Genomic DNA, 23,228 nt, shown 5'->3' with positions numbered 1-23,228 from the left:
CCTCAGCAGGCACAGTTTCATCTGGCCCATGGCCTCGGCCTCTGCGTGCACTATCACCATCACCATAACGTCCACTTCCCCGTCCCTTGCCACACACCTTGCCCATTTTAAATGGAGTTTAATATTTGTCACATTGCCAACAATGTCTGTATTATTACCGCAGTAATATAAGATCATGTCTTATGACCACAGTTTTAGGCAGTGACCTGGGAGTCAGAGATGCTTCCAGGGGTCTTCCCCATGTTGTTCTCATGTCTTTTCAGCACTGTATGCATGAGTCTGATGATGTCTCACACACCACATGGCCAGATAAGGTAGTAAAATGTTAAAATGACATTTACCGGTGAAAGTATTTTTCACCGTTGAAAGCAATGCAAAAGTGCAAAAACGCATCAAAAATGCTACGTGCAAATGTGGCACCCCAGGGGTCTGGTTTCCACAGTAACAGCAATGTTATGTCTGAGAGCAGGTGGGAGGTCTCTTGGTCAGGAATCCTATGCATGCCACACCTCCTGCCCAGTCCTGGGAGGGGAAGAACTTCCCCTATATAAACTTAGGGCTGAGGCAGGGTTAGTGAGTAGAGAAGAAGTAGAGACAGAGAAAAGAAGCAAATATAGGAACAGAACATCAGGAGCTCTGTGGGAGCAGTGTTACAAGGAGTCAGGGGCTGGCAGCTGCAGAGCTCGCCCTGACTGAGAAGATTTCTTACCGGACCCGGAGTCCGAGGCTGTGGGGACTAACTCCTACCCAGCAGCAGAAACCGACCGGCAGGGGATTCCAGGTCCCCTGGCCCAGAAACCCGAAGGCACGGTCACACGCGTGGGACCAGCACCGCCGTCGTGGAGCGGAAGCTACTAGAAGGCCCCGAGTCACCGGCCATACGGGTGAGCACCACACGGCACACTCAGGGACGTGGGCTACTTTTACCCGCCTCTAGCAAGGTAGCCAGAAGAGTACAGTTAGTTTGGGAGGCCTACAACTCCGCCTGGCCAGGGGAGATCCCATCTGCTCAAGGACTGACCAGGCCCCAATCGCTAGCCAGTACTCCGGGAGGGTCTATCTTTGTGACCAGTAAAGACCCTGAACTACACCGTACCGTCTCCGAGTGGTTTCTGCTACCCCCATCATCCACGTCGGCTGCCCTGAGGCCATACCCCTCCCGTTGGGGGTTATACTACCACGCTGCACAATCCTACCACCGGCCTCAGCGGTCTGTCCTGCAGCAGCAGCCCTAAAGCTGCATTCAACGGGTGGCGTAGTCATCTAACATCACTGCTATTGCAGCGCCACTTAGTCTGACTCCCTGGGCACGGACCGGGTCACCGCCACGAGACTACAACCCTCAACAGATCCGGCTCCGGGTAAGCTCCCGCGTGCGCAACGCAGCGCGATACAGGCCCAGGGGCGCGTCACAAACATAGCTCAAGGTGTGGATGATCATTTTTGTTTTGGGTTATTTATTTTGCCTTATATACAAGTCATTACCCTGGAAAGGATGTTCTTAACATTTTCCCCAGGAAATCCATTTTGAATTCGTTTTTGTATGTTTTATTGGAGACCGTAAAAGTGGCGTAATACTCTGACAACATTGTTCACAGCAGTGACCTAGGAGTCAGAGATGCTTCCAGAGGTCTTTCCCATGCTGTTCCCATGTAATTTGAGTACTGTTCCCATCAATTTGGGCAATTTTTAGGCCACCTGCAGACCGCCGGGGGAAGCTGCCTGAAAAATGCTCAAGTTTCCCATAGACCTACATTGGGCTCGTTGCTCGGGTTGAGCACTCAAGTATTCCAATTTGCTCGACCTGAGCAATGAGCACCCAAGCATTTTAGTGCTCGCTCATTACTAGTCCTGTGCATATGTCGTCCCTGGGATGTATATCTACATCCTGATGCAGGAACAAATTTACTCTCCATCAGGCCATGTATACTGTACATATATATATATACATGTTGTATGGGTTTGGTACTCACTCAGCTGCTTTTGAGGTAGGCACAGGAGTTGGTTCCTTTAAAATGGCCAAGGCAAGTTTATTCACGCTTCAAAAAACGCACTTTCAAAGTAAACAAAACACAGCCTTGTCCGGCAGAAAGTAGCCAAAACAGAAAAATAAACAGTCCATAAAGTGCTGTGGGTTCGCCCGCTCACAGTCAGTGTCCTTTAGCACAGATACATTGGAGGTCTCCACACCTCCAGCCACAGACACTCGGTCTCCATTTTATTTACAAACGACACGCCCTGGGGTGGGGATATGTGAGCAGCCATTCCTTCCCATCTATTATGATTGCTTGTAAAAACCGGCCCTGATACGCCCTATTAACCCTCTCCGCATTATGTGTGATGGAGCATGCTTTTCCCGGGTTTACATCACTGAAGCTACCAACCTCGGTGATACATATCTCCCCTCAAGGGACTTGTCCGGCGGCCATCTTACAATGTATATACATTTACCTGTATATATGTACTGCACATACATGTATACACACATATTATTTATTTTAACATTGTTATAAATTCACATATAGTAAAAGGAAAGCCAGCTCACCCAGTACTTATAATCCAGCTTGCACGGAACCAGGTGGATCCACACCAGAATATGCTCAAAAAAAAAGGAATAGTTGTTCCAGCGTCTGGTAAAATAATTCTTTCTTTATTTTTCGTCCACTCAAGTGAGCGTTCGAAACGCGTCTTGCTCCCCTACCCTGTCTATGCAACCTTTGTAATTTTTTGCAAGTTTTTAATGGACGAAAAATAAATTAAGAATTATTTTACCAGACGCTGGAACAACTGTTCCTTTTTTTTGATTGTTATAAATTAACAAGATGCAAATTGAACGAACAAAACAAACATCTAAATCAAATTAATATTTGATATGTACACCCTTAGCCTTCAAAACAAATAATTCTCCTAGGTAAACTTGCACACAAGTTTTTAATGGAACCTGTCAAGGAGGTTTTTCCAAACATCTTGGAGAACTAACCACAGATCTTCTTCGTATGTATGATTGCACAAATCCTTCTATCCCTTCTTGTAATCCCATATACACTTGATGATGTTGAGAGCAGGACTTTAAAGAGGTTGTCCACTACAACACATAAAGCCCCTATAGATTTAAATGGTGTAAAGAAGTGTTTTTGTAATTACTTTGAATTTCATTGTTGCTTGTGAACGGCGCTATCACTGACCTCTCACTAGGCATCATGTGACCCGCCTGCTGCCGGCTCTGACATCCGCTGTTGTCACATCAAGTTCTGGATGCAGCCAGGCATGACCTAGTGACGCGCACCCTCCTGATTGATGGGCTGTGGGTGGGGTTACCCCGCACATCACATTTCAGCATCCACCTCGTGCTTTCCCTCTCTGCATTCATTGGAAAAGCGGGCAGTGGATGCTGGGCTGTGCGGGGGGGGGGGGGTGCGCATCACTAGGTCTCGTCTGGCTACAGTCGGAAATTGACGTGACATCAGCAGATGTCAGAGTAGGCAGCAGCCGGGTCACGTGTTGCCTGTGAGCGGTCAGCAATAGCACCTCTCACAAGCAACAATGACAATTCAAGGAAATTACAAAAACACTTCTTTACACCGTTTAAATTGATGGGGGCATTATGTGTTATAGTGGGCAATCTCATGAAAAGACGGAGCACAGCAACAAAACACAAGGAAGTTATGTTGCATCAGCAAGGTCTCTTGCAGGCAAAGATTTCAAAACAAATTGGGGTTTCAAGATGTGTTGTTCATACTCTTTTGAAGAAACGCCAAGGAATGGGCCATTAAGGACCATTGATGCAGTGGTCTTACAAGGAAACTGCAGCAGATGAAAAACATCTGGATGCATACTCCATAAGTCCAGTGTATTTATGAGGAAAAAGCTCTCCCACCGCTGTTTGCAGTGATTTACAGGTCAATGTTTTTGCAGGTTAAATTTTTAATCACTACCCTGAAACACGGGGAGAGATGAGGGTAGCCCGCTGCTCATATACAGTATGCCCCAAGCTTTGTGTTCTGTGAATTCTTTTAGTACTGTGAGTCGCCAAATGGCTCACTCTCATTATTTTTGTGCTGTTATGTACCTGTAGCTGTTGCATGCTAGGTTTACAACATTATAATATCTATAAGGTGCATAGTGACAGTAAGGTCTTTAAACACATTATACTGTGTTTATAGAGTCTTATTGTCACTATTAACCTGATAACAGTTCTAATATGTATATAATTCATACATTTATTACTACTCAACTAACTTACAAAGCTGTCATCATAATAGATCTATTATATCTGTTATTTTCTGTGCTTTTTTAAAAAAAAATATGCATAACTGCACCTGTTACCCATTCTTGTCTGTGCTTGGTATCAGACGCACTCATTTCATAGGTTTTTGTGGCCGTTTTGACACAAAACATACAACGGCGACCATCCTTATCTGGGAGAACCTATGAAAAAAAGATTAAAAAGTCTCAAAAGACATAAGATACTGAAAGAGAAGTTTCTGAGAGCTGACATTCTCTTGCATCATCAATAAGTGTGTGTACATGATGCAGCTATCAACAGGAAAGTTTTTAATGATAAAAATTCAATAGCTACAACATAAAAATACACATCTTATTTCTTTGCAAAGTGTTTTTCTCACAATGCACTTAAAGACTTATAGACTTACATGAAATGATTGAAATAAAAGTGAAAGATGATCTGTCACAAGATTTTATAATACACAATGCATACATTTTAGAGGACGGGGACTTATTTGGGACATTTCTTTTACTTAAATTCATGTATTTTAGCTAAAAGGTGATTGACAATAAGATTTTCTCTTTTTTAAATGTTGCTTCTTTTTTCTTCTACAATCTCTGTGTATCACAAAATAGTTGGCTGTAGAATCATAGTGAATTTGTCAAAGACCTTGTTCTGTCAGCAGGATATGTATCCCCTTATCCTTCTTCTCCTGAACTTTTCTTAGCCGATTTATGATGTCATTAATGTTCAACTTTGAGAGGCTATAGAAGCCATCTGAAGCGACGTGTTTTAACCAATAATACATTTAGGCAAAATGTGTCTGAATACTTAAACTTAATGAGGTTGCTATCATTTCCTTTAAATTTCATGTCAGAATGACTGTATCATCTTTCTTGAAAGTTCCTGCCTAATACTTAAATGAGCTTTCAAAAAAGAGTGCTTGCAAGTCTAGTATTTTCCATTATATAAAGCTCAGAACATGTACCAGTTTCTAAAGAGACTAATCTGTCTATGTCTGTATTTGTAAAGGGTGGTACATATACTAAGCTTTGTGAAAATTTTCAGATGAAGGAGGAACTAAACTCACATTTGAGCTGTGTCATACTAAGAGGAGAACTGTTCTATATTATTATTTTGTCACTGTATTGGATATATTACAACATTAGTATATATGGACCAACAAATAGCAGTTAATGCTTTTAGAAAAAGTAGCAAATAGTGATTCCATTGCAATATGGGCATTTGATTCATTGATCCCTTTTCATGATATATGCAAAACATTAGTAATGCACCTAGCTCTTTTTATTTAAATGACATGTATTAGAGTTGTTCAGATGTTAAATACTGGGTAATCTATTGCGTACACTGCATGGTTTTATTATTCTCTGGCTATTCTCACTCTTTTATGTGTTCACCAATCTATGGACAAATGTACCTAAAAATTGTGGAACAATTTTCAAAACATATTCGTCAATGTAAAATTTCAAAGACTTTGAATATCCCACCATTTACAGTATATAATATTATCACAAGATACAGAGATTCTGAGGGAATCCATGTGCATAAAAGAAAAGGCAGACAGTCAATATTGTATGTTTGTGATCTACACACTCTCAGGCGGCACTGCATTAAAAAGAGACGCAAATCGGCCTTGCAACTCACTTCTACTCTGGGCCAAAACTCAATGGTCTGAGATCAAATGGAAAACTATTTTGTGAACAGATGTATCAAAAAATTAATTTCTTTATGGAAACCATGAACGCATGACTCAAGAAGAGAGGGACCATTTAGCTTTTTATCAGCACACCATTCAAAAGCCTTCATCTCTGAGGGTATGGGGTTTCATGAACAAATTTGTGCCTATGACATGGGCAGCTAACACATCTGGAAAAGCACTATCAATGCTGAGCATTATATAGAGGTTTTAGAACAACATATGCTCCCATCCGGGCAATGTCTATTTCAGGGAAGACCTTACATATTTCAGAAATACAATGCTAAACCACATACTGCATCCATCACAACAGCATGCATTCATAGAAGAAGAGATCGGTTGATGACCTGGTCACCTGCAGTCCAAGACCTTTCACCAATAAAAAAACATTTGGTGCATTATGAGATGAAACATATGGCAAAGATGACCCAGGATCGTTTAGCAGCTAGTGTCCTACAAACAATGGGACAACAGTCCTCTCCCAAAACTCCAGCAATTGGTCTCCTCATATCACAGACATTTACAGACTGATGCTACACAAAAGTAAACATGGCCCTGTCCCAAATTTTTGAGATGTGCTGCGACTATCAACTTCTAAGTAGAGATGAGTGAACATGTTCAGAAAACTTTTGTTTTTTTTCAAATTCGGCACGAACATTACAGATTCGGATTCGTGATCGGACCGTTGAGCGTTTTTACTCAAAATCAGCAAAATTCAGCCAAAGTGCGGTAAATGATCGCGTTTCCACTGGTCTATTTTTTAGGACTTTGGCTAGGATAGTGGTGCCTATGATGAGCGAGGACGTGTTTGATGAGGGGAGGGGTTGGGGAGAAGTCAGAGGAGCAGCGGACTGTTATTCTTAAATTATTTGTTTTTTTCTTAACTTAATGTGTGGAGTTTCCTGCAAGCCAATCAGGGCGCAGGAAGCATCCACAACGTCCAGATACAAGGGCTCGTATCCTTGGCTGCCGAAGTCACATGTCCCTCTCCGTATAAAGAACGGACAAGTTGTTTTGGCTCCATTTTTCAGTGGAACAGTGCAGAGAAGCTACCCCTGCTGCCGCTACTGGATAGTGAGAGAGTGAGATAGTTAGCTAGGCGGTTGCTTGTAAGTCAGATCATTTAGATACATAGAATACTGTATGGCTGTGAAATCAACCTTCCAGTAGATCAATTGTTTTTGCTATTAGCTTGGTCCAGACAGAGACACGAGGCCACATTTCAACATAGAACTCTGTTGTGCTGATATTGTGCTCCATACAGGAATACATCTTTGAAACTCTAATTTTTTTCTGTTACTACCGTGATACATAAAGCAAGCCACATCTGAGCCTGCTTTATGTAGTATGATACTAACTATGTAATAAATATTGATTGGTAATTTAATGACAGGTGACTGACAGGTCCGGGCATAGGTTTGTTAAGCAGCTGGTTAAAAGGGTACATCCAACATGAGTACGAAAAAGGTTGTGGTGGAAGGGGGAATAGGCTTGGTGTTCAAGGTCTACGTGGGGTAGGTGGTAATGTTAGTGAAATCTCTACTGAACCAAAACCATCATGTTCTATCCAAAGTCAACTGACAACTTCTGTTACTGGACAGGCTACTCCACTCCCTTTCTTTGGCGGCCGCAAAGCAGTACACCTTGTGCATCAGGACCAGAAGGGGCATGTGCTCCAGTGGATGGCAAGCACTGCATCAAGTGGCCTCTCCTCCTCTTCCTCCACCTCAACATCAAACACAGTACAGTCCTCAGAGGTGGCACCACAATTACCCTTGTCCCCCCCCCATGTCACAATTCTCCAACTGCCCAACTGACTGTGGGGAACCACAAATGGGCGAGTCTGCAGAGCTGTTCACACATTCGATGCCATGGGCATCAGAGGTCTGCTCTAAAGATTCATAGACTTAAAAGGAGGAAAGCATCTGCACCGATGCTCAAAATTTTTTTCTGTTGGAGATGGGGCAGGACGAAGTAGAGTCTGAGCAAAATCCTGACCCTCAGCCACAGATGTTAACCCCCAGGGGGGGTGATCTTGATGAGACTCAGATACCTGAGGTGCACGCAGACTGTACTGTGCTTTCAGGGCAGGAAGAGCAGGAGGGTGACTTTCAGGGCGAGGAGTGAGAGAACAGAGCATGATGATGAGGTTGTAAATCCCACTTCGTGTGAACCAGAGGCATGCAACTGAGTAGCTCAGCAGACAAGATGGAGGAGGAAGAAGACGAGGAGGTTATGTTGCAGCCTCCCTCACAGACACAGAGTGATGCAACCACAATGAGCACTGCATCCTCAGCCACAAATGTTACCAGCAGCGGTCGGGGGTCTGCAGCTCACAGGGGCGGCAAGGGTTGCCTAGCCTGGGCCTTTTTTGAGACAACAAAGGATGACCTAACTCACGTTATCTGCCAATTTTGCAAAAAATGACTCAGTAGAGACAAAAATTACAATAATTTGACTACTCCATGCGTGAACCGTCACATGCGCGATCAACATGCGTTAGTCTGGCAATCTCACTGCAATAAAATGTGGACAAGCGGGCGTCACCAACCATCATCCACCCCATCAACCACATCTGCTGCTTCTTCCTCCTCAGTAAATGTGCCAAGTGTTCTCACACAGGTCTCCGGCCGCAGAACCTCCACTTGTTGCGGTCCTGCAGTTGTGGTCATGTAAAAGATAGCTTTGTCATGTGTAGGATGAAACAAAGAGGTTGAACTCCACTATCTTCAATCTGTTGACCACGGTAATGTGGCCTTACCGCCTGTTAGATACCGACGGTTTCCAAAAGCTGATGTCCGTCGAAGACCCTCCGTATCAGTTGCCCAGTCAACATTACTTCTCTAAGATAACTGTTCCAGCGCTACACCAGCATGTCGCAGACAACATTATCCATTCCTTGACTAAATCTATGTCTGCCAGGGTGCATTTCACCACAGACACATGGATGAATAAGCATGGCCAGGGGGGTTACATCTTGCTGACTGGGCACTAGTTGACTCTGGTGGCTGTGGGGGCAGGCAGTTAAAAAGCTGCTCAACAAGTCACGGAATCCTCAAGACTTGCGGGAAAAACCTCTGTATGTAATACTTCCTCCACTGCTTCTGCCTCATCCCCCTTCTCTAAGGACTCCACCTGCACCCTCAACCTTTGACTTAATGAGACAAGCGTTCCAATGGTACAGAGAGAATCCCCCCAGCTCGGTACTGCGCAGCTAGGGCTCACCGCAGTCAGGCAGTGTTAAAATTAATATGTCTTGGAGATCACAGTCATGCAACTCAAGAGTTGTGGATAGCTATCCAGGCATAGTTTGAGCAATGGCTGCCTCGACTGAACCTGGGTCCAGGGAAGGCCATTTGCGATAATGGTGCGAACCTGGTGGCGGCCCTACGCTGGGGCAATCTTACACATGTGCCTTGCATGGCTCACATCCTCAACCTGGTGGTACAGCAATTTCTCCGCCACTACCTCGGTCTGGATGCGCTGCTGCAGAAAGCACGGTCACTGTGTGCTCACTTCTAACATTCGCACTCCATCGGTCATTGACTTGCATCGATACAGAGGTCATTGGCCATACCTTTTAACCGGTTGATGTGCGATGTGCCGACACGGTGGAATTCTCCTCTGCACATGTTGCAGTGACAGTGGCAGCAGTGATAAGCCCTGACGCAGTATCTCATGTTGTATAGCCTGGGCCAATGCAGTATTGACGTGGTGCAAATCACTTTTGCGGAGTGGGCACAGATTAAAGACCTCTACACCTTTCTGCACAGTTTAGAAATGGCTACTAAGATGGTTAGCGCTGACGATGCCGCCATAAGCATCACTATTCCGGTCATCTACATGCTGGAGGACACTTTGAATAGTCTGCAGGAGGAGGTGGTGGTCCCAGAGGAAGAGGAGGAAGCAGAGGAGGATGCGGAAGGAATAACAATGTCTCTAAGTTCCCGACTGTCGTCACCCAGGCGGGTGCCCAGGGAGGGTAGATTACAGCAATTGAGGGTGGCTGGTGGTACCAGACAAACTGTTAGTGAAGGTGCAAGAGCCGAGGAATAAATGGAGGAGGACGAGGAGGAAGAGGTGATGGGCGAGCAACAGTCAGGAAATGAAGATAATAATGATCCTCTCTCTGTTGTCCGTGGTTGGCAGGAGGGGACAGAAGAAGCAAGAATGAGTGTTACCCAGCCACCAACAAACTATGTGCTTGGACCTCATGGAAGAGCCCGACACATGAGCGCCTTCTTGCTGCACTATCTGCAGCATGATCCCTGTATTGTCAGGATTCAAAATAATGCTGACTATTGGGTTGCCAGTTTATTAGATCCATGGTAAAAGAGTAAATTTAGCCAGATGCTTCCAGCCCTGGAAAGGGACCCGCGCATGCTGGAGTATCGAAACACGCTTTTAGACAACCTAAAGAGTGGTTTTCCCCAAGACAGCAGTGAGGCACAGTGTGCATCACAGTTCTAGACTTCCAACCCCAGGAACATCAATTCGTCAACACAAAACCATTAGCAGCAGCAGTGTACGTGGCAGAAGTAATTTCTGTGAGTCGTTTCAGACATTTTTTAGCCCAGCTCGTGCACAAGCACAACTGAGAACAAGTCTGACACATAGTGAAAGACTGGAGAGGATGGTGCAGGAGTATCTCGAGCTCAATATCAATACCTTCACGGAGGGTTTGGACCCTTTCACAATCAGAGAAACTTGGAGCCAGATTGATGAAGAGCACTGTTTGTCACTCATTAAGTCCATGCCTCAGAGACTGCAAGCTGTTATTAAAGCCAGAGGTGGTTCAACAAAATACTAGTGATGTATTGGAGTGTTCTTTTTTGTGTTTGTTTTTCATGATTCCATAATTTTTTCCTCAGAATTGAGTGATTCCATAATTTTTTCCCTCTGCTTGGTCTGAAAAAAATTACCTTTACTGGGTACCACATTTTTAATCTTGATTTCTTTTAGTGTTTCTTAAAGCCCTAAAGTTTCCATTTGAAATGACTTTAGTTTTGTGCCATGTCTGTGATCTGCTTTTTTCAACAACATTAAACAACTGAATGAGCATCCTCCGAGCCCGGTGATTCCATAATTTTTGCCAGGGGTTGTATAATCATTATTAAGCTACATGAACTTGTTCAGTATTTGGTGACTTTTTAACCTTAGTGTACGTGCAGGGGACTATAAATTGGAACAATAGAATGAATGTGCTTTTGAAATTCCCAGCAAGTCATTATTTATGCTGACTCTACACAGAAATGGCATTGATTAGTACCCATTAGACAATATTGCTAATTGATATTTTCATCCACTGGCACTTTTATGGCAGAAATCTGAATTTTAGCCTCGCATTTCTTGTGTACATTTTCTTAAAAATGCTTTTTAAACATACTTACTGGCTAATCAGATATAAGAGAACAAAACCCCAAAGTGCCTTGTTACTTTTAAATAATTAATATTTTTTTTTATTTTGTGCTAGACTAGATGAATCCAATGAATGTGGAAATGCTATAGGCTTTTCTCAAACAACCATCATGGGCCATGGCTCAAACTTTTAATGCAGCTATGAGCAAAATGTTTGTAAATTGGATACATCAGATTTTACTTTTTTAATGGATAAAAATAGGGTTGCTATTTTTTTCTGCATCATATTGGAACCACATCTGGACTGAATACATAATCAAAAACAAGAATAGTTAATTAAATACAAACTATGGAACACATACTAGACAGATATAGAGGAAATGACATAAAAGTCAATATAATTGCCTATCTTACTGGACAGACATAACTATTCCTATATACAATGCACATACAAACCTCAACCCCACAATCCTTGTCTATGGCAATGCTCCCCTTCATGTCTTTACAGTCTTCAATCACATAGTAGCTCAGAATTCTAGGTTTTAGAACAAACCAACGCTCTGTCCATGTTCGTCTCAGATTGGCCTTTTTTAGGAGATAACCCTGTCAAAGAAAATTAGATCAAGATCAGGATTTGTGACCTTTTCTCAAAGAGCTGGACTTTTGAAAATGTTTCACTGTATAAACACAGATGTGTATAATGGGAAATAAAGAATATGTAAGCCGCTGATCCAGGCTTGACCTGAACATGTTGATATTTTTAGGGAGAATTTAGATGTGGTGGATATGCTGCAAAATGAAATCTGCAGCAAGTTACATTACAAAACATTTGAATATGGTCCGCATGTAAGTGCATAATGTCAGTGTGGAAAAATCTGCAGCAACATCTTTTGTGGAAATGCGGAGAAAAAAATCCTCCATACTTATACTTAACCTGAAGTTCTATAGATTTATCAAGCAGAATGGTGTTTTTCAGGCTGTATTGCAACTTAGTGGAAAAAATTAAGAGACTTTAAGGAGTTCTCCTGGAATATGGTAAAATGGTCCTGTCATGTAATTCAAAAGGCAGCCTGTGCTAGTCATGTATCTGGAGAGATTTCAGAAGTATGAAGAATCACAGCGGATTTCAAAAAACAGAAGAGCTGTATCAAAATACACGCCATGGAGAAGGGCTGTGAAATGATAAGAAATAAATCTCCTCGGCTAAAAATTTATTTCTTCTCATGTCACAGCCCTTTAACTCTGCTTACGGAGGTACTTTAGTTTATGATTCTGCTCAGTTGAGACATCGGTCACCAGCAAAGTTTCTTCAGACTGCAACCTGTCATGACAAGTGACTTAGATGGGCTTTTGTCGTGGCTCAGTCTGGAAATTTGATCTGGTGACCTCTTGCTTTGTGGTAGGTTTTTCCTGTCTGCTGAGTTATTGCCCTTTTCTTCCCTGCCCTTATGCTGATGTTTCCTATTGCTTTTATTTTTCCTTTCTGGGTTTGCTCCTCTTCAGGCGTTTCCCATTGTCCCGTTTTGGTTGCCCTATTACATTCTGGGTTGGGCTATATATATTCTCTCTTCACTACACTTCTTTGCTGGCTACACTTCTAAGTGGATTAGTGTTTAGGAGTTCCAGCTCTTCAGAGAAGGGATTTTCCCTTCTAGGCAAACACCGTTTTGTATTTCTGCTGAGTGATTGTTTGCCTGCTTTCGCAGCACCTTTCTTTTCCCCTCAGTTAGGTTGGTGGGTAATGTTGAGCGAGTATGTTCTATTAACCCTTTCGGCGAGTATGCTCGGGCCGAGCTCCGAGTATTTACTGCTGCTCGGTGATGCGTTTGAATCACTCCCGTGTGCATGATTTGCAACTGTTTGACAGTTTTATTACATGTGAGGAATGTCTATTTCTTATACAATCCTCCCATGTAATAAAGCTGCCAAACATTTGCAAATCATGCACACGGGAGCGATTCAACCATATCACCGAGCAGCTGTAAATACTCGGAGCTCGGCCTGAGCATACTCGGACAGAAAATACTCGCTCAACCCTATTGGTGGGAAATTATTCTTGTTTCATTTATTATCCTCCTTATTTCCCCTTCACACACATACTTTAAGTTTCGTCACCCTGGGTCCTCGTATCTCTCTGCACACCTCTCCTGTTTAGCTGGGTATAGTGGCATCTTTGGTTCCGTTCCTCAGGAGGTACTAGGAAACCCCTCAATGACCTTGTCAGATCCGAGGTGGTGTTTTTAGTTGCACGGCTAAGGACTGTCTAGTCAGTACAGGGAGCAGTAGAGTGTGGGGGTGGCTATGGATATGGTGGTACCAAATTTATGCCACTATAGCTTGATTACTTTGTACAATAAATATACAGTGGCATGAAAAAAGGTTGGCCACCCCTGGTCAAAATTACTGTTATTGTGAATAGTGATGAGCAAATGTGTTTGAAAAAACGATCGCAAGTTTCAAATTCGGCACGAAAATGGCACATTCGTATTCGTGATCGTAAACCCGAGCATTTTTTCTTAAAATCTGAAAAATTCGGTAAAAAGTGCGGGAAATTATTGTGTTGCACCTAAAGTATTTTTATCACATTGGCTAGGGTAGTGGTGATGTATGATGAGCATGAGGACATGTTTGATGAGGGGAGGGGCTTGGGAGAGCTCAGTGAAGCGGCGCACTTGTAATCTTTTTTTTTCCCCCTAACTTTATGTATGCAAATCGAGGCTGGTCAATCAGGGCACAGGAGGAATCCGCACTGCACAGACACAAGAGCTTGTGCCATTGCCTGCTTAAATCACATGTCCCACTATATATAAACAGTAGACATGTTGTGTTAGAACCTTTTTGTGATTATAACAGGTCACAGAGGCTGCTGTTGACAGTGCTTCTTCATACTGAGCTAGTTAGATAGGCGGTTGCTTCTAAGTCAGATAGTTTAGGTAGCTAGTGTCCTGTGTGGCTGTGAAATCGACCTTTCAACAGATTTTTCTTTCTTGTGCCAATACTGAGGTCCACACAAAGACACCAGGGCACATGTCATATAAGTCTGTTGTGCACTGCTTCTATTGTGCTCCATGACGTGTACACCTTTAAAAATCTATTTCTTTCAGTTGCTAATGTGATACAGCAAGTCATAGTAGCCCACCTTGTCATTTTGTGAGGGTGAAATTCATAGTGACGCTGAAAATCAGCAGTGTGCAGAGCAGAGTAAAAAAAATATTTTTTTCAGTTGCTAACGTGATACAGCCATATCTTACCTTGTAATTTTGCGGCGGTGAAATTCAGCTGTATGCACTGCTCATGCAGAGTAAAAAAATTGATTTTTTTCTATGAAAAAAACATAATACAGCAAGCTAGATCTGACTTTGAAATTGTTTGGAGCATATCTTGTATGTTATGCAGGCCTCATCCAGACTAAAAAAATACTTTTTTCTCTTTAGTAACGTGATAGGGTAGGGGACATCTCAGGGTGCCAAGAGAGGGTGGATTACTGTGATGGGGAGGAGGGGTTGGTGATACCAGACAAACTGTTAATGAAGGTGCAAGAGCCGAGAAACAAATGGAGGAGGAAGAGGTGGTGGGCGAGCAATTGTCAGGAGATGAAGAGGATAATCATTCCCTCTCTGTTGTTCGTAGTTGGCGGGAGGGGACAGAGGAAACACTCATCAGAGTTATCCAGCCACCAACACAGCATGGGCTTGGACATCATGGAAGAGCCCGAGTGCCTTCTTGCTGCACTATCTGCAACATGATCCCCTTATAGTTATAATTCAAAATAGTGCTAACTACTGGGTTGCCACTCTGTTAGAACCACGTTATTAGAGTAAATTTTGCCAGATGCTTCCCACCCTGAAAAAGGACCCGCAAATGTTGGAGTATCGAAACACGTTTTCCCCAAGACAGCAGTGAGGCACACAGTGTGCATTGCAGCTCTACACTTCCAACCTCCGGCATGTCAATTCATCACGCCAAAACATTAGCAGCAGCAGCAGTATAAGTGGCAGAAGCAATTTCTGTGATTCCTTTCACACATTTTTTAGACCAGCTCGTGCACCAGTACAACAGAGTACAAGTCTGACACGTGGTGAAAGACTGGAGAGGATGGTTGTGAAGACATGGGGTCTTTAGTGTAACGCTACTCAGACAACACAGGGTGCAGATAAGGCAGCATGGCAATACTTTATTGAACCACAAAGCAGACAATAAACACATAGAACAGTCTCAGCATATACTCGAGGTGGTACAACATTACACAATCTCACCTTTCCTTCTCTGCCCGCCTGGGATAGAACAGCTGCGACTTTGGAGACTTTCAGGGACAACTACCTCAACCAGTGGCTTCCCGCTTCTTGCAGGCCCCATAGAGAGAAGGTAGCAGCAAGCTTAGGGAGCTAGCAGTCCATCGAGGTACAAGGTCAGGAGACCAGAGAGTCCCACCCTGACCTCTCTGAGAGTGTCCATGGGACCAGATGACCGGCAGGTTCCAATGTGGCTTCTCCGAATGTCTCCATGAGTTCCAGGCAACTGGTGGGTCCCTCCTGGCAACATCAAACAACATATCCATGGGGCCAGGTGACTTCCTCGTCCCACCCTGGTCTCCCCAAAATGTATCCATAGCTCTCTGATGGTCAATGAAGCAGATCCAAATCTTTCCAGTCAGGGCCGATACCCTTAGGCTAGAATCATGTAAAATCCAAATCTGTGTCTCTTTGGATGGCATGCTATCCATCTATTTTCCTGAAAGATGTCTCTCATTTTCCTTGTAAAGTCTTTCTTGATGCTCCTTGATTCTCCTTGCAGCACTACAGACATCCCTGTTTATATTTACATCTGTGTAACGTCATCAGTCACAGGTTGGGGGAGACACAAAACAATAGTGTATTTCTCTTGACTTAACAAATCTAATCTTCTGGCTAATTAAGATTTTAAGCTGTATCATCACAATGGTGCAGGAGTATCTAGAACTCAATATCAATACCATCATGGAGGGTTTGGACCCTTTGACATTTTGGTCTTCAAAAATGGATGAGTGGCCTGAGCTCGCCTGTTAGGATTTGGAGGTCATCATGCTCGGTAGACAGCGTTCTCTTTTAGAGCATGTCTTCAGCGCTGCTGGTGGTGTCCTGATGAATAAGCGCAGCCGGCTGTCCCCTGAAAATGTAGATCGCCTAATTTTCATCAAGATGAAAAAGTCATGGATCTCCAAGGACTTTTGCACCCCAATCGCAGACAGTATAGACTAGGCGATGCTGCAGTTTTTAGTGTACTGCACTGATCTTGCGTAATTGCAGTCTATGATATGTTTAGTGTGGCTTCTGTGCCTGCTGTTGCAGACGTTAACACTAATTTTTAGAAATGTGAACACTCCTTGCTGGGTCTTCATCTGCTGGGTTGGCTGTAGTGGAATCCACACTAAAAAAATTCTTTCTTCTGTTACTAATGCCATACAGTAGGGGACAAGTCAGTTTGAAATTGTTCGTAGCATATCTCCTATGTTATACACGCCTCATCCACACTAAAAAAATTCTTTCCTCTGTTACTAATGTCAGACAGCAGGCCAGATGTCAGTTTCAAATTTTTGGGTGCTGATATTGTTCTCCACACAGGGGTACATATGATTTAATCAAAATTGGTTTTCTTACTACCGTGGTATATAAAGCAGACTATATTTCATCTTTAAATTCTTTGGTGCAAATATTGTTCTCCATACAGGGGGAAAGAAATACTAAGTAGGGTCCAAGCAGCTTCCTGACCCTTGTCACCAGACATTAACCCCCAGGGGGAGGTGATCCTGATGAGACTCAGATACCTGGGGGTCAAGAGGACTGTACTGTGCTGTCAGTGCAAGAAGAGGAGGAGGGTGACTCTCAGGGCAGGGCGTGGGATTACACATTGGATGATGATGGGGTTGTAGATCCCACTTGGTATGAACCCAGAGGCATGCAGCTGAGTAGCTCTTCTGAGGAAGACGAGAAGGTTACGTTACGTCTTACGGTGCAGACACGGAATGATGCAACCGCGACGAGCACTGCATCCTTAGTCACAACTGTGGCAGTGACCAGCAGCATTCTAAGGTCTGCAGCTTGCAGGGGTGGCAAGGGTTGCCTAGCCTGGTCCTTTTTTGACACTGCAAAGGATGAACCAAATTATATTATCTGACAAACTTTCAAGAAAAAAACTCAGTAGAGGGAAAAAGTGCAATAATTTGACTATTACCTGCATGAACCTTGACATTCGCAATCAACATGCGTTACTCTGGCAATATCACTGCGATAAAATGCGGACCAGCGGAATTCAACAACCATCCGCCGCCCCATTAATCGCATCTACTGCTTCCTCCTCATCCTCTGTTACTGTGCCAAGTATTGTCACGCAGGTCTTCAACCACAGAACCTCCGGTTCTTTACCCGCTCCAGTCAGGCTGAGTGAGAGCCTATCAGCTGTAACAGAAGCGGACATGCCTGCGGTATTTCACCGATCTCAGAGAATGAACACACCACAACTTTATCAATCCATCGTAACCTGACTCACGTTCCAGCAGTTTGTCCTGTTCACCATAATCCGCCCTCTCTCATCACTGCAGACAGCCCTCGATCCCGCAGTTGTGGTCACTTAAAAGATTGTTTCCTTCTACACATGACAAAGCTAAGAGCTTGAACTCCATCTCCATTCTGTTGGCCACGGAAATGGTGGTGTCAGGCCCTAATTTTTTTTAGATTTAAAGACTCCTGATTGGGTCTCCATCTGCTAGGTTGGTTGTAGTGTAAGAGTTGTCGGTCCCCATTATACTAGTTCTACTCTAGTGAAATTGATGCCACTTTGGTGGTGTCAGGCCCTAATTAAGGGAAATGTGAACACCCCTGGTTGGGTGGTCTCCATCTGGTTGGTTGGCTGTAGTGGAAGAGATGTCAGTCCTCGTTATAATAGTTATACTCTAGTGAAATTAATTATTTGGTGCAGATATTGTTCTTACAGGGGTACACATGATAAAATCAAAATTGGTTTTCTTACTACTGTGTTATAGAAAGCATGATACATTTCATCTTTTAATTCTTTGGTGTTGATACATACAGAGGTACACATTAGTGATGAACAAGCACTAAATTTGCTCAACTTAGTGGTTCAGTGGTTTCTCAAAACCTACCCAGATCTGCCAGAGCTGCTTGGAAAAGTATTCCGCGTATGTGCCCATTTCAGAAAGTCAGCTACAGCTTCTGCCACCCTGGCAGTGCTTCAGCAGCGTTTGCAGCTTCCAGCTCACCGACTGGTGTGCGATGTTACCATGCATTAGAACTCAATGTTGCAGATGTTGGGAAGGATTTGTGACCAGCAAAGGGCAGTTGTTGAGTACCAGCTTCAACACACCCGTTGGAATTCAGGTCAGCCTCCACACATAAGAGTTCATGAGTGGCCATGGATGTCTGACATCTGTGCCATCCTCCAAAGTTTTGAGGACTCTACCAAGATGGTGAGCAGCGATGATGCCATAATTAGCGTCACCATCCCGCTTCTCTGTTAATTTAAATTGCAGCATAACCAGAGCTGCCACAAATCTCCAAATTATTAATGCCAACCAGCCAAGCTAAGGAGATGGTGGCCTCTATCATCATGAAGGAGTTAGCTCGTTGTCTAGGAAACCAACCACCGCTGCTGTCTATCTTGTGAACATTGTGTTGAAGCTTGCAAGGATTAAGAGGTTACATTAGAGAGTCTGGTTTTTATACTAAAGATCCTGCTGTTTTTATACACTGCTCAAAAAAATAAAGGGAACACTCAAATAACACATCCTAGATCTGAATGAATGAAATATTCTCATTGAATACTTTGTTCTGTACAAAGTTGAATGTGCTGACAACAAAATAACACAAAAATCATCAATGGAAATCAAATTTATTAACCAATGGAGGCCTGGATTTGGAGTCACCCCCAAAATTAAAGTGGAAAAACACACTACAGGCTGATCCAACTTTGATGTAATGTCCATAAAACAAGTCAAAATGAGGCTCAGTATTGTGTGTGGCCTCCACATGCCTGTATGACCTCCCTACAATGCCTGGGCATGCTCCTGATGAGGTTACGGATGGTCTCCTGTGGGATCTCCTCCCAGACCTGGACTAAAGCATCCGCCAACTCCTGGACAGTCTGTGGTGCAACGTGACGTTGGTGGATGGAGCGAGACATGATGTCCCAGATGTGATCAGTCAGATTCAGGTCTGGGGAAAGGGAGGACCAGTCCATAGCTTCAATGCCTTCATCTTGCAGGAACTGCTGACACACTCCAGCCACATGAGGTCTGGCATTGTCCTGCATTAGGAGGAATCCAGGGCCAACCGCACCAGCATATGGTCTCACAAGGGGTCTGAGGTTCTCATCTCGGTACCTAATGGCAGTCAGGCTACCTCTGGCGAGCACATGGAGGGCTATGCAGCCCTCCAAAGAAATGCCACCGCACACCATTACTGACCCACTGCCAAACCGGTCATGCTGAAGGATTTTGCAGGCAGCAGATCGCTCTCAACGGCATCTCCAGACTCTGTCACGTCTGTCACATGTGCTCAGTGTGAACCTGCTTTCATCTGTGAAGAGCACAGCGCGCCAGTAGTGACTTTGGCAATCCTGGTGTTCTGTGGCAAATGCCAAGCGTCCTGCATGGTGTTGGGCTGTGAGCACAACCCCCATCTGTGAACGTTGGGCCCTCATACCACCCTCATGGAGTCAGTTTCTAACCGTTTGTGCAGAAACATGCACATTTGTGGCCGGCTGGAGGTCATTTTGCAGGGCTCTGGCAGTGCTCCTCCTGTTCCTGCTTGCACAAAGGCGAAGGTAGCAGTCCTGCTGCTGGGATGTTGCCCTCCTACGGCCCCCTCCACGTCTCCTGGTGTACTGGCCTGTCTCCTGGTAGTGCCTCCAGCCTCTGGACACTACGCTGACAGACACAGCAAACCTTCTTGCCACAGCTCGCATTGATGTGCCATCCTGGATGAGCTGCACTACCTGAGCAACTTCTGTGGGTTGTAGAGTCCATCTCATGCTGCCACGAGTGTGAAAACACAACCAACATTCAAAAGTGACCAAAACATCAGCCAGAAAGCATTGGTACTGAGATGTTGTCTGTGGTCCCCACCTGCAGAACCACTTCTTTATTGAGTTTGTCTTGATAATTGCCAATAATTTCCATCTATTGTCTATTCCATTTGCACAACAGCATGTGAAATTGATTGTCAATCAGTGTTGCTTGCCAAGTGGACCGTTTGATTTCACAGAAGTTTGATTTACTTGGAGTTATATTCTGTTTAAGTGTCCCCTTTATTTTTTTGAGCAGTGCAGTTTTAAGTGAGCACACAGTGACTGTGGTTTCTGCAGCAGCGCATCCAAGCCGGGATAGTGGTAGGGAAATTGCTGTACCATCAGGTTGAGGATGATGCGAGCCATGCCATTGTTATCGCACACGCCCTTCCCTTGCTCCAGGTTCAGTGGAGATAGCCATTGCTCAAACTAGGCATGGATAGCTGTTGTGAGGCAGTGAGGGGGATCATATGCAAGGGATGGTATGCGCATAAAGGCATATTGAACCCGCTGAAGTGCATTGCAATCACAAAAACAGCTGTGCTTGCAGTGAAAAATAAAAGTAAAAGTTTGGACTTGGTCAAGCTATTTGACCAAGTCGGATTTAAGAAAACCTGACCTGGGTTTTTATTTTTTGAGTGATCTACATAATGGTAGTGGGGCGGGTCACTCCCTCCAGCCCGGATATTACAACTGGCTCAAGTCCGGGATTCACATTTATACCTCAGCAAAGGTTTGGGTGTGTCAGTGGTTTGTTTGCTAGCTGCAGAGCAGGAGGTTCTGTGCACCGCAAGCCTGGGTGAAGGCATAATACAGGCCTGTAAAGGCAACATAACGGATGCACCGCTGAGCAAAACGGCGCTGCCGTCGCCCACGGCCACCAGTTTACACTGACTGTTTGGACTACCCGGCTGTGATCCGGAGGACATTATTTTCATTTAAGTTGTGAGTTTTTGAAAATAAAGACATTTAAGTTAAACTTTCCTTGGGTCACTACCTCATAACCGCACAGTGTGAACACCACTGCACTACACTGTCCACAACTCTTGATCAGTTTGACTGCGATATCCAAGGCATGTTAATTGAAACAATGCCTGATTGCAGTGAGCCCTGGCTGTGCAGTACGGAGGTGGGGGGGGTTCTATCTGCACTGTTGGAACGTGTGTCTCATTAAGGCAGATGTTGAGGGTGCAGGTGGTGGAGGCCCAAGAGGAGGTGGAGGAGGCAGAAGCACTGGAGGAAGTATTAGATACAGGTTTGTCCCACAAGCCTTGGGGATTCCAAGGCTTGCTGTCTAGTGACACCTTGGTGTCTAGTGCTTTAGTTCTACATACCCTGGTGTGTAGTAGTTTAGTTCTCCAACCCTAGCTATTTAGTAGTTTAGTTTTCCAACCCCTTTTGTCTATTAGTTTGGTTCTCCATCTTCTGGTGTGTATTTGTTTCCTTCTCCAACCCTAGGTGTGTAGTAGTTTAGTTCTCCAACCCCTGTTGTCTAGTAGTTTAGTTCTCCACCCCCTTATATGTAGCACAGTTTAGTTCTCCAACCCTAGCTGTTTATTAGTTTAGTTTTCCAACCCCTGTTGTCTATTAGTTTAGTTGTCCATGTTCTTGTGCATATTTTATTTGTTCTCCAGCCCATCCATGCCCACCCCCAGGGATTAACGTCTGGTGACGAGGGTTTGGATTCTGCTCAGACCCTACTTCATCTGGCCCTGGATCAACTGAAAAAAAAATTGGCCATCGCTACACATGCTTTCCCCCTCTTGAGTCTGTGAAGCTTTGGATCAGACCTCTAATGCCCTGAAATACAATGTGTGAACAGCTCTGCAGACTCGCCCATCTGTGGTTGGAGAGTTGTGACACGGGGGAAAACAAGAGTACGCCCCCCAAAAAAGCTGGGCGAAATGTGCGCATTGGGGCTGGAGGCAGGAGCTCCCTAACTTGTCTCTTATTGAGTCTTCATAATAAGGTAAAACAATGGTTAGGTACTGGCTATTCTAATGCACCTCTTATAGGAACACTAATAGTATGTCATGGCTAGTTGGTGACATTCACCGGTATAGTGATATTTGGTTAGGTGTTACACAGTCATGATAATTGATATTCCCTTTGAGGGCAATACTCAAATCAAGTCAGCAAGCTATTGAGGTTTGTGATGGGATATAGAGATTGATAGTTTAACACTAAAATTAGTTTGGCTTTCATTATTTCAAACGCTCAGGCTAGAGGGCAGCTTGCAATCAAGTAAGATTTGGGAATTGTGCAATATTTGTGCTTATTGAATTTAGCCTGTAACCATAACAAACAGCTGTATTTAATAAGACTATATTCAAATTGTATGGTGTGGCTCCTGCACTTCCATTTTGTTCTTGCACCTGTTCTTGTTTTTTAATTTGTATTTAATAAAAGTTGTTTTTATATCTAATTTAAATGTGTCACTTCTAGTTGTCACCAGGGAGAACACAATACCTGGTGAGGTTTAAGAGTTAATTCAAAAGGAAAGATGTGCCAATCCGGTGATACAGGTATTTGGTAAAACATTAGGACATTTAAGATTAAATGACCCTCATCTACAAAGCGTATCGCTGTCTCGGTATCACAGACTTGGCCCTACCTTGGATCTCTTCATACCTAACCGACCGGACATTCAGTGTCTCCCACTCACTCACCACCTCCTCATCTCGCCCCCTATGTGTCGGTGTCCCTCAAGGTTCAGTTCTTGGACACTTGCTCTTTTCCATCTATATTTTCTAGATTTATAAAACTTAACATGGATAAAACCGAATTCATCATTTTTCCATCATCTCATTCACTCCCCCAACTGACCTATCCATCAAAGTCAATGGCTGCCCACTCTCCCCAGTCCTG

The 23,228-nt window shown here is 44.0% G+C and overlaps 1 protein-coding gene across 2 annotated transcripts in view; it reads right to left on the bottom strand.

Moving 5' to 3' along the window:
* DEF6 (DEF6 guanine nucleotide exchange factor) overlaps positions 1-23,228 on the bottom strand; it is a 554,612-nt gene that overhangs the window by 316,182 nt on the left and 215,202 nt on the right. For both annotated transcript variants that reach the window (XM_073666425.1, XM_073666424.1), the window contains exons 6-7: positions 11,757-11,903; positions 4,320-4,428 (exon numbers count right to left, since the gene is read on the bottom strand). In XM_073666425.1, the coding sequence (XP_073522526.1) occupies positions 4,320-4,428; positions 11,757-11,903 (256 nt within the window). The remainder of the gene's footprint in view (positions 1-4,319; positions 4,429-11,756; positions 11,904-23,228) is intronic.

The sequence above is a fragment of the Phyllobates terribilis genome, unplaced genomic scaffold, assembly GCF_046119375.1.
Source record: "Phyllobates terribilis strain yellow unplaced genomic scaffold, ASM4611937v1 Scaffold_2__4_contigs__length_985480577, whole genome shotgun sequence".
In the NCBI taxonomy this organism is placed as follows: domain Eukaryota; kingdom Metazoa; phylum Chordata; class Amphibia; order Anura; family Dendrobatidae; genus Phyllobates; species Phyllobates terribilis.
Note: the sequence above shows the minus strand (reverse complement) of the source record. Positions and strands in the feature narration are given on the sequence as shown.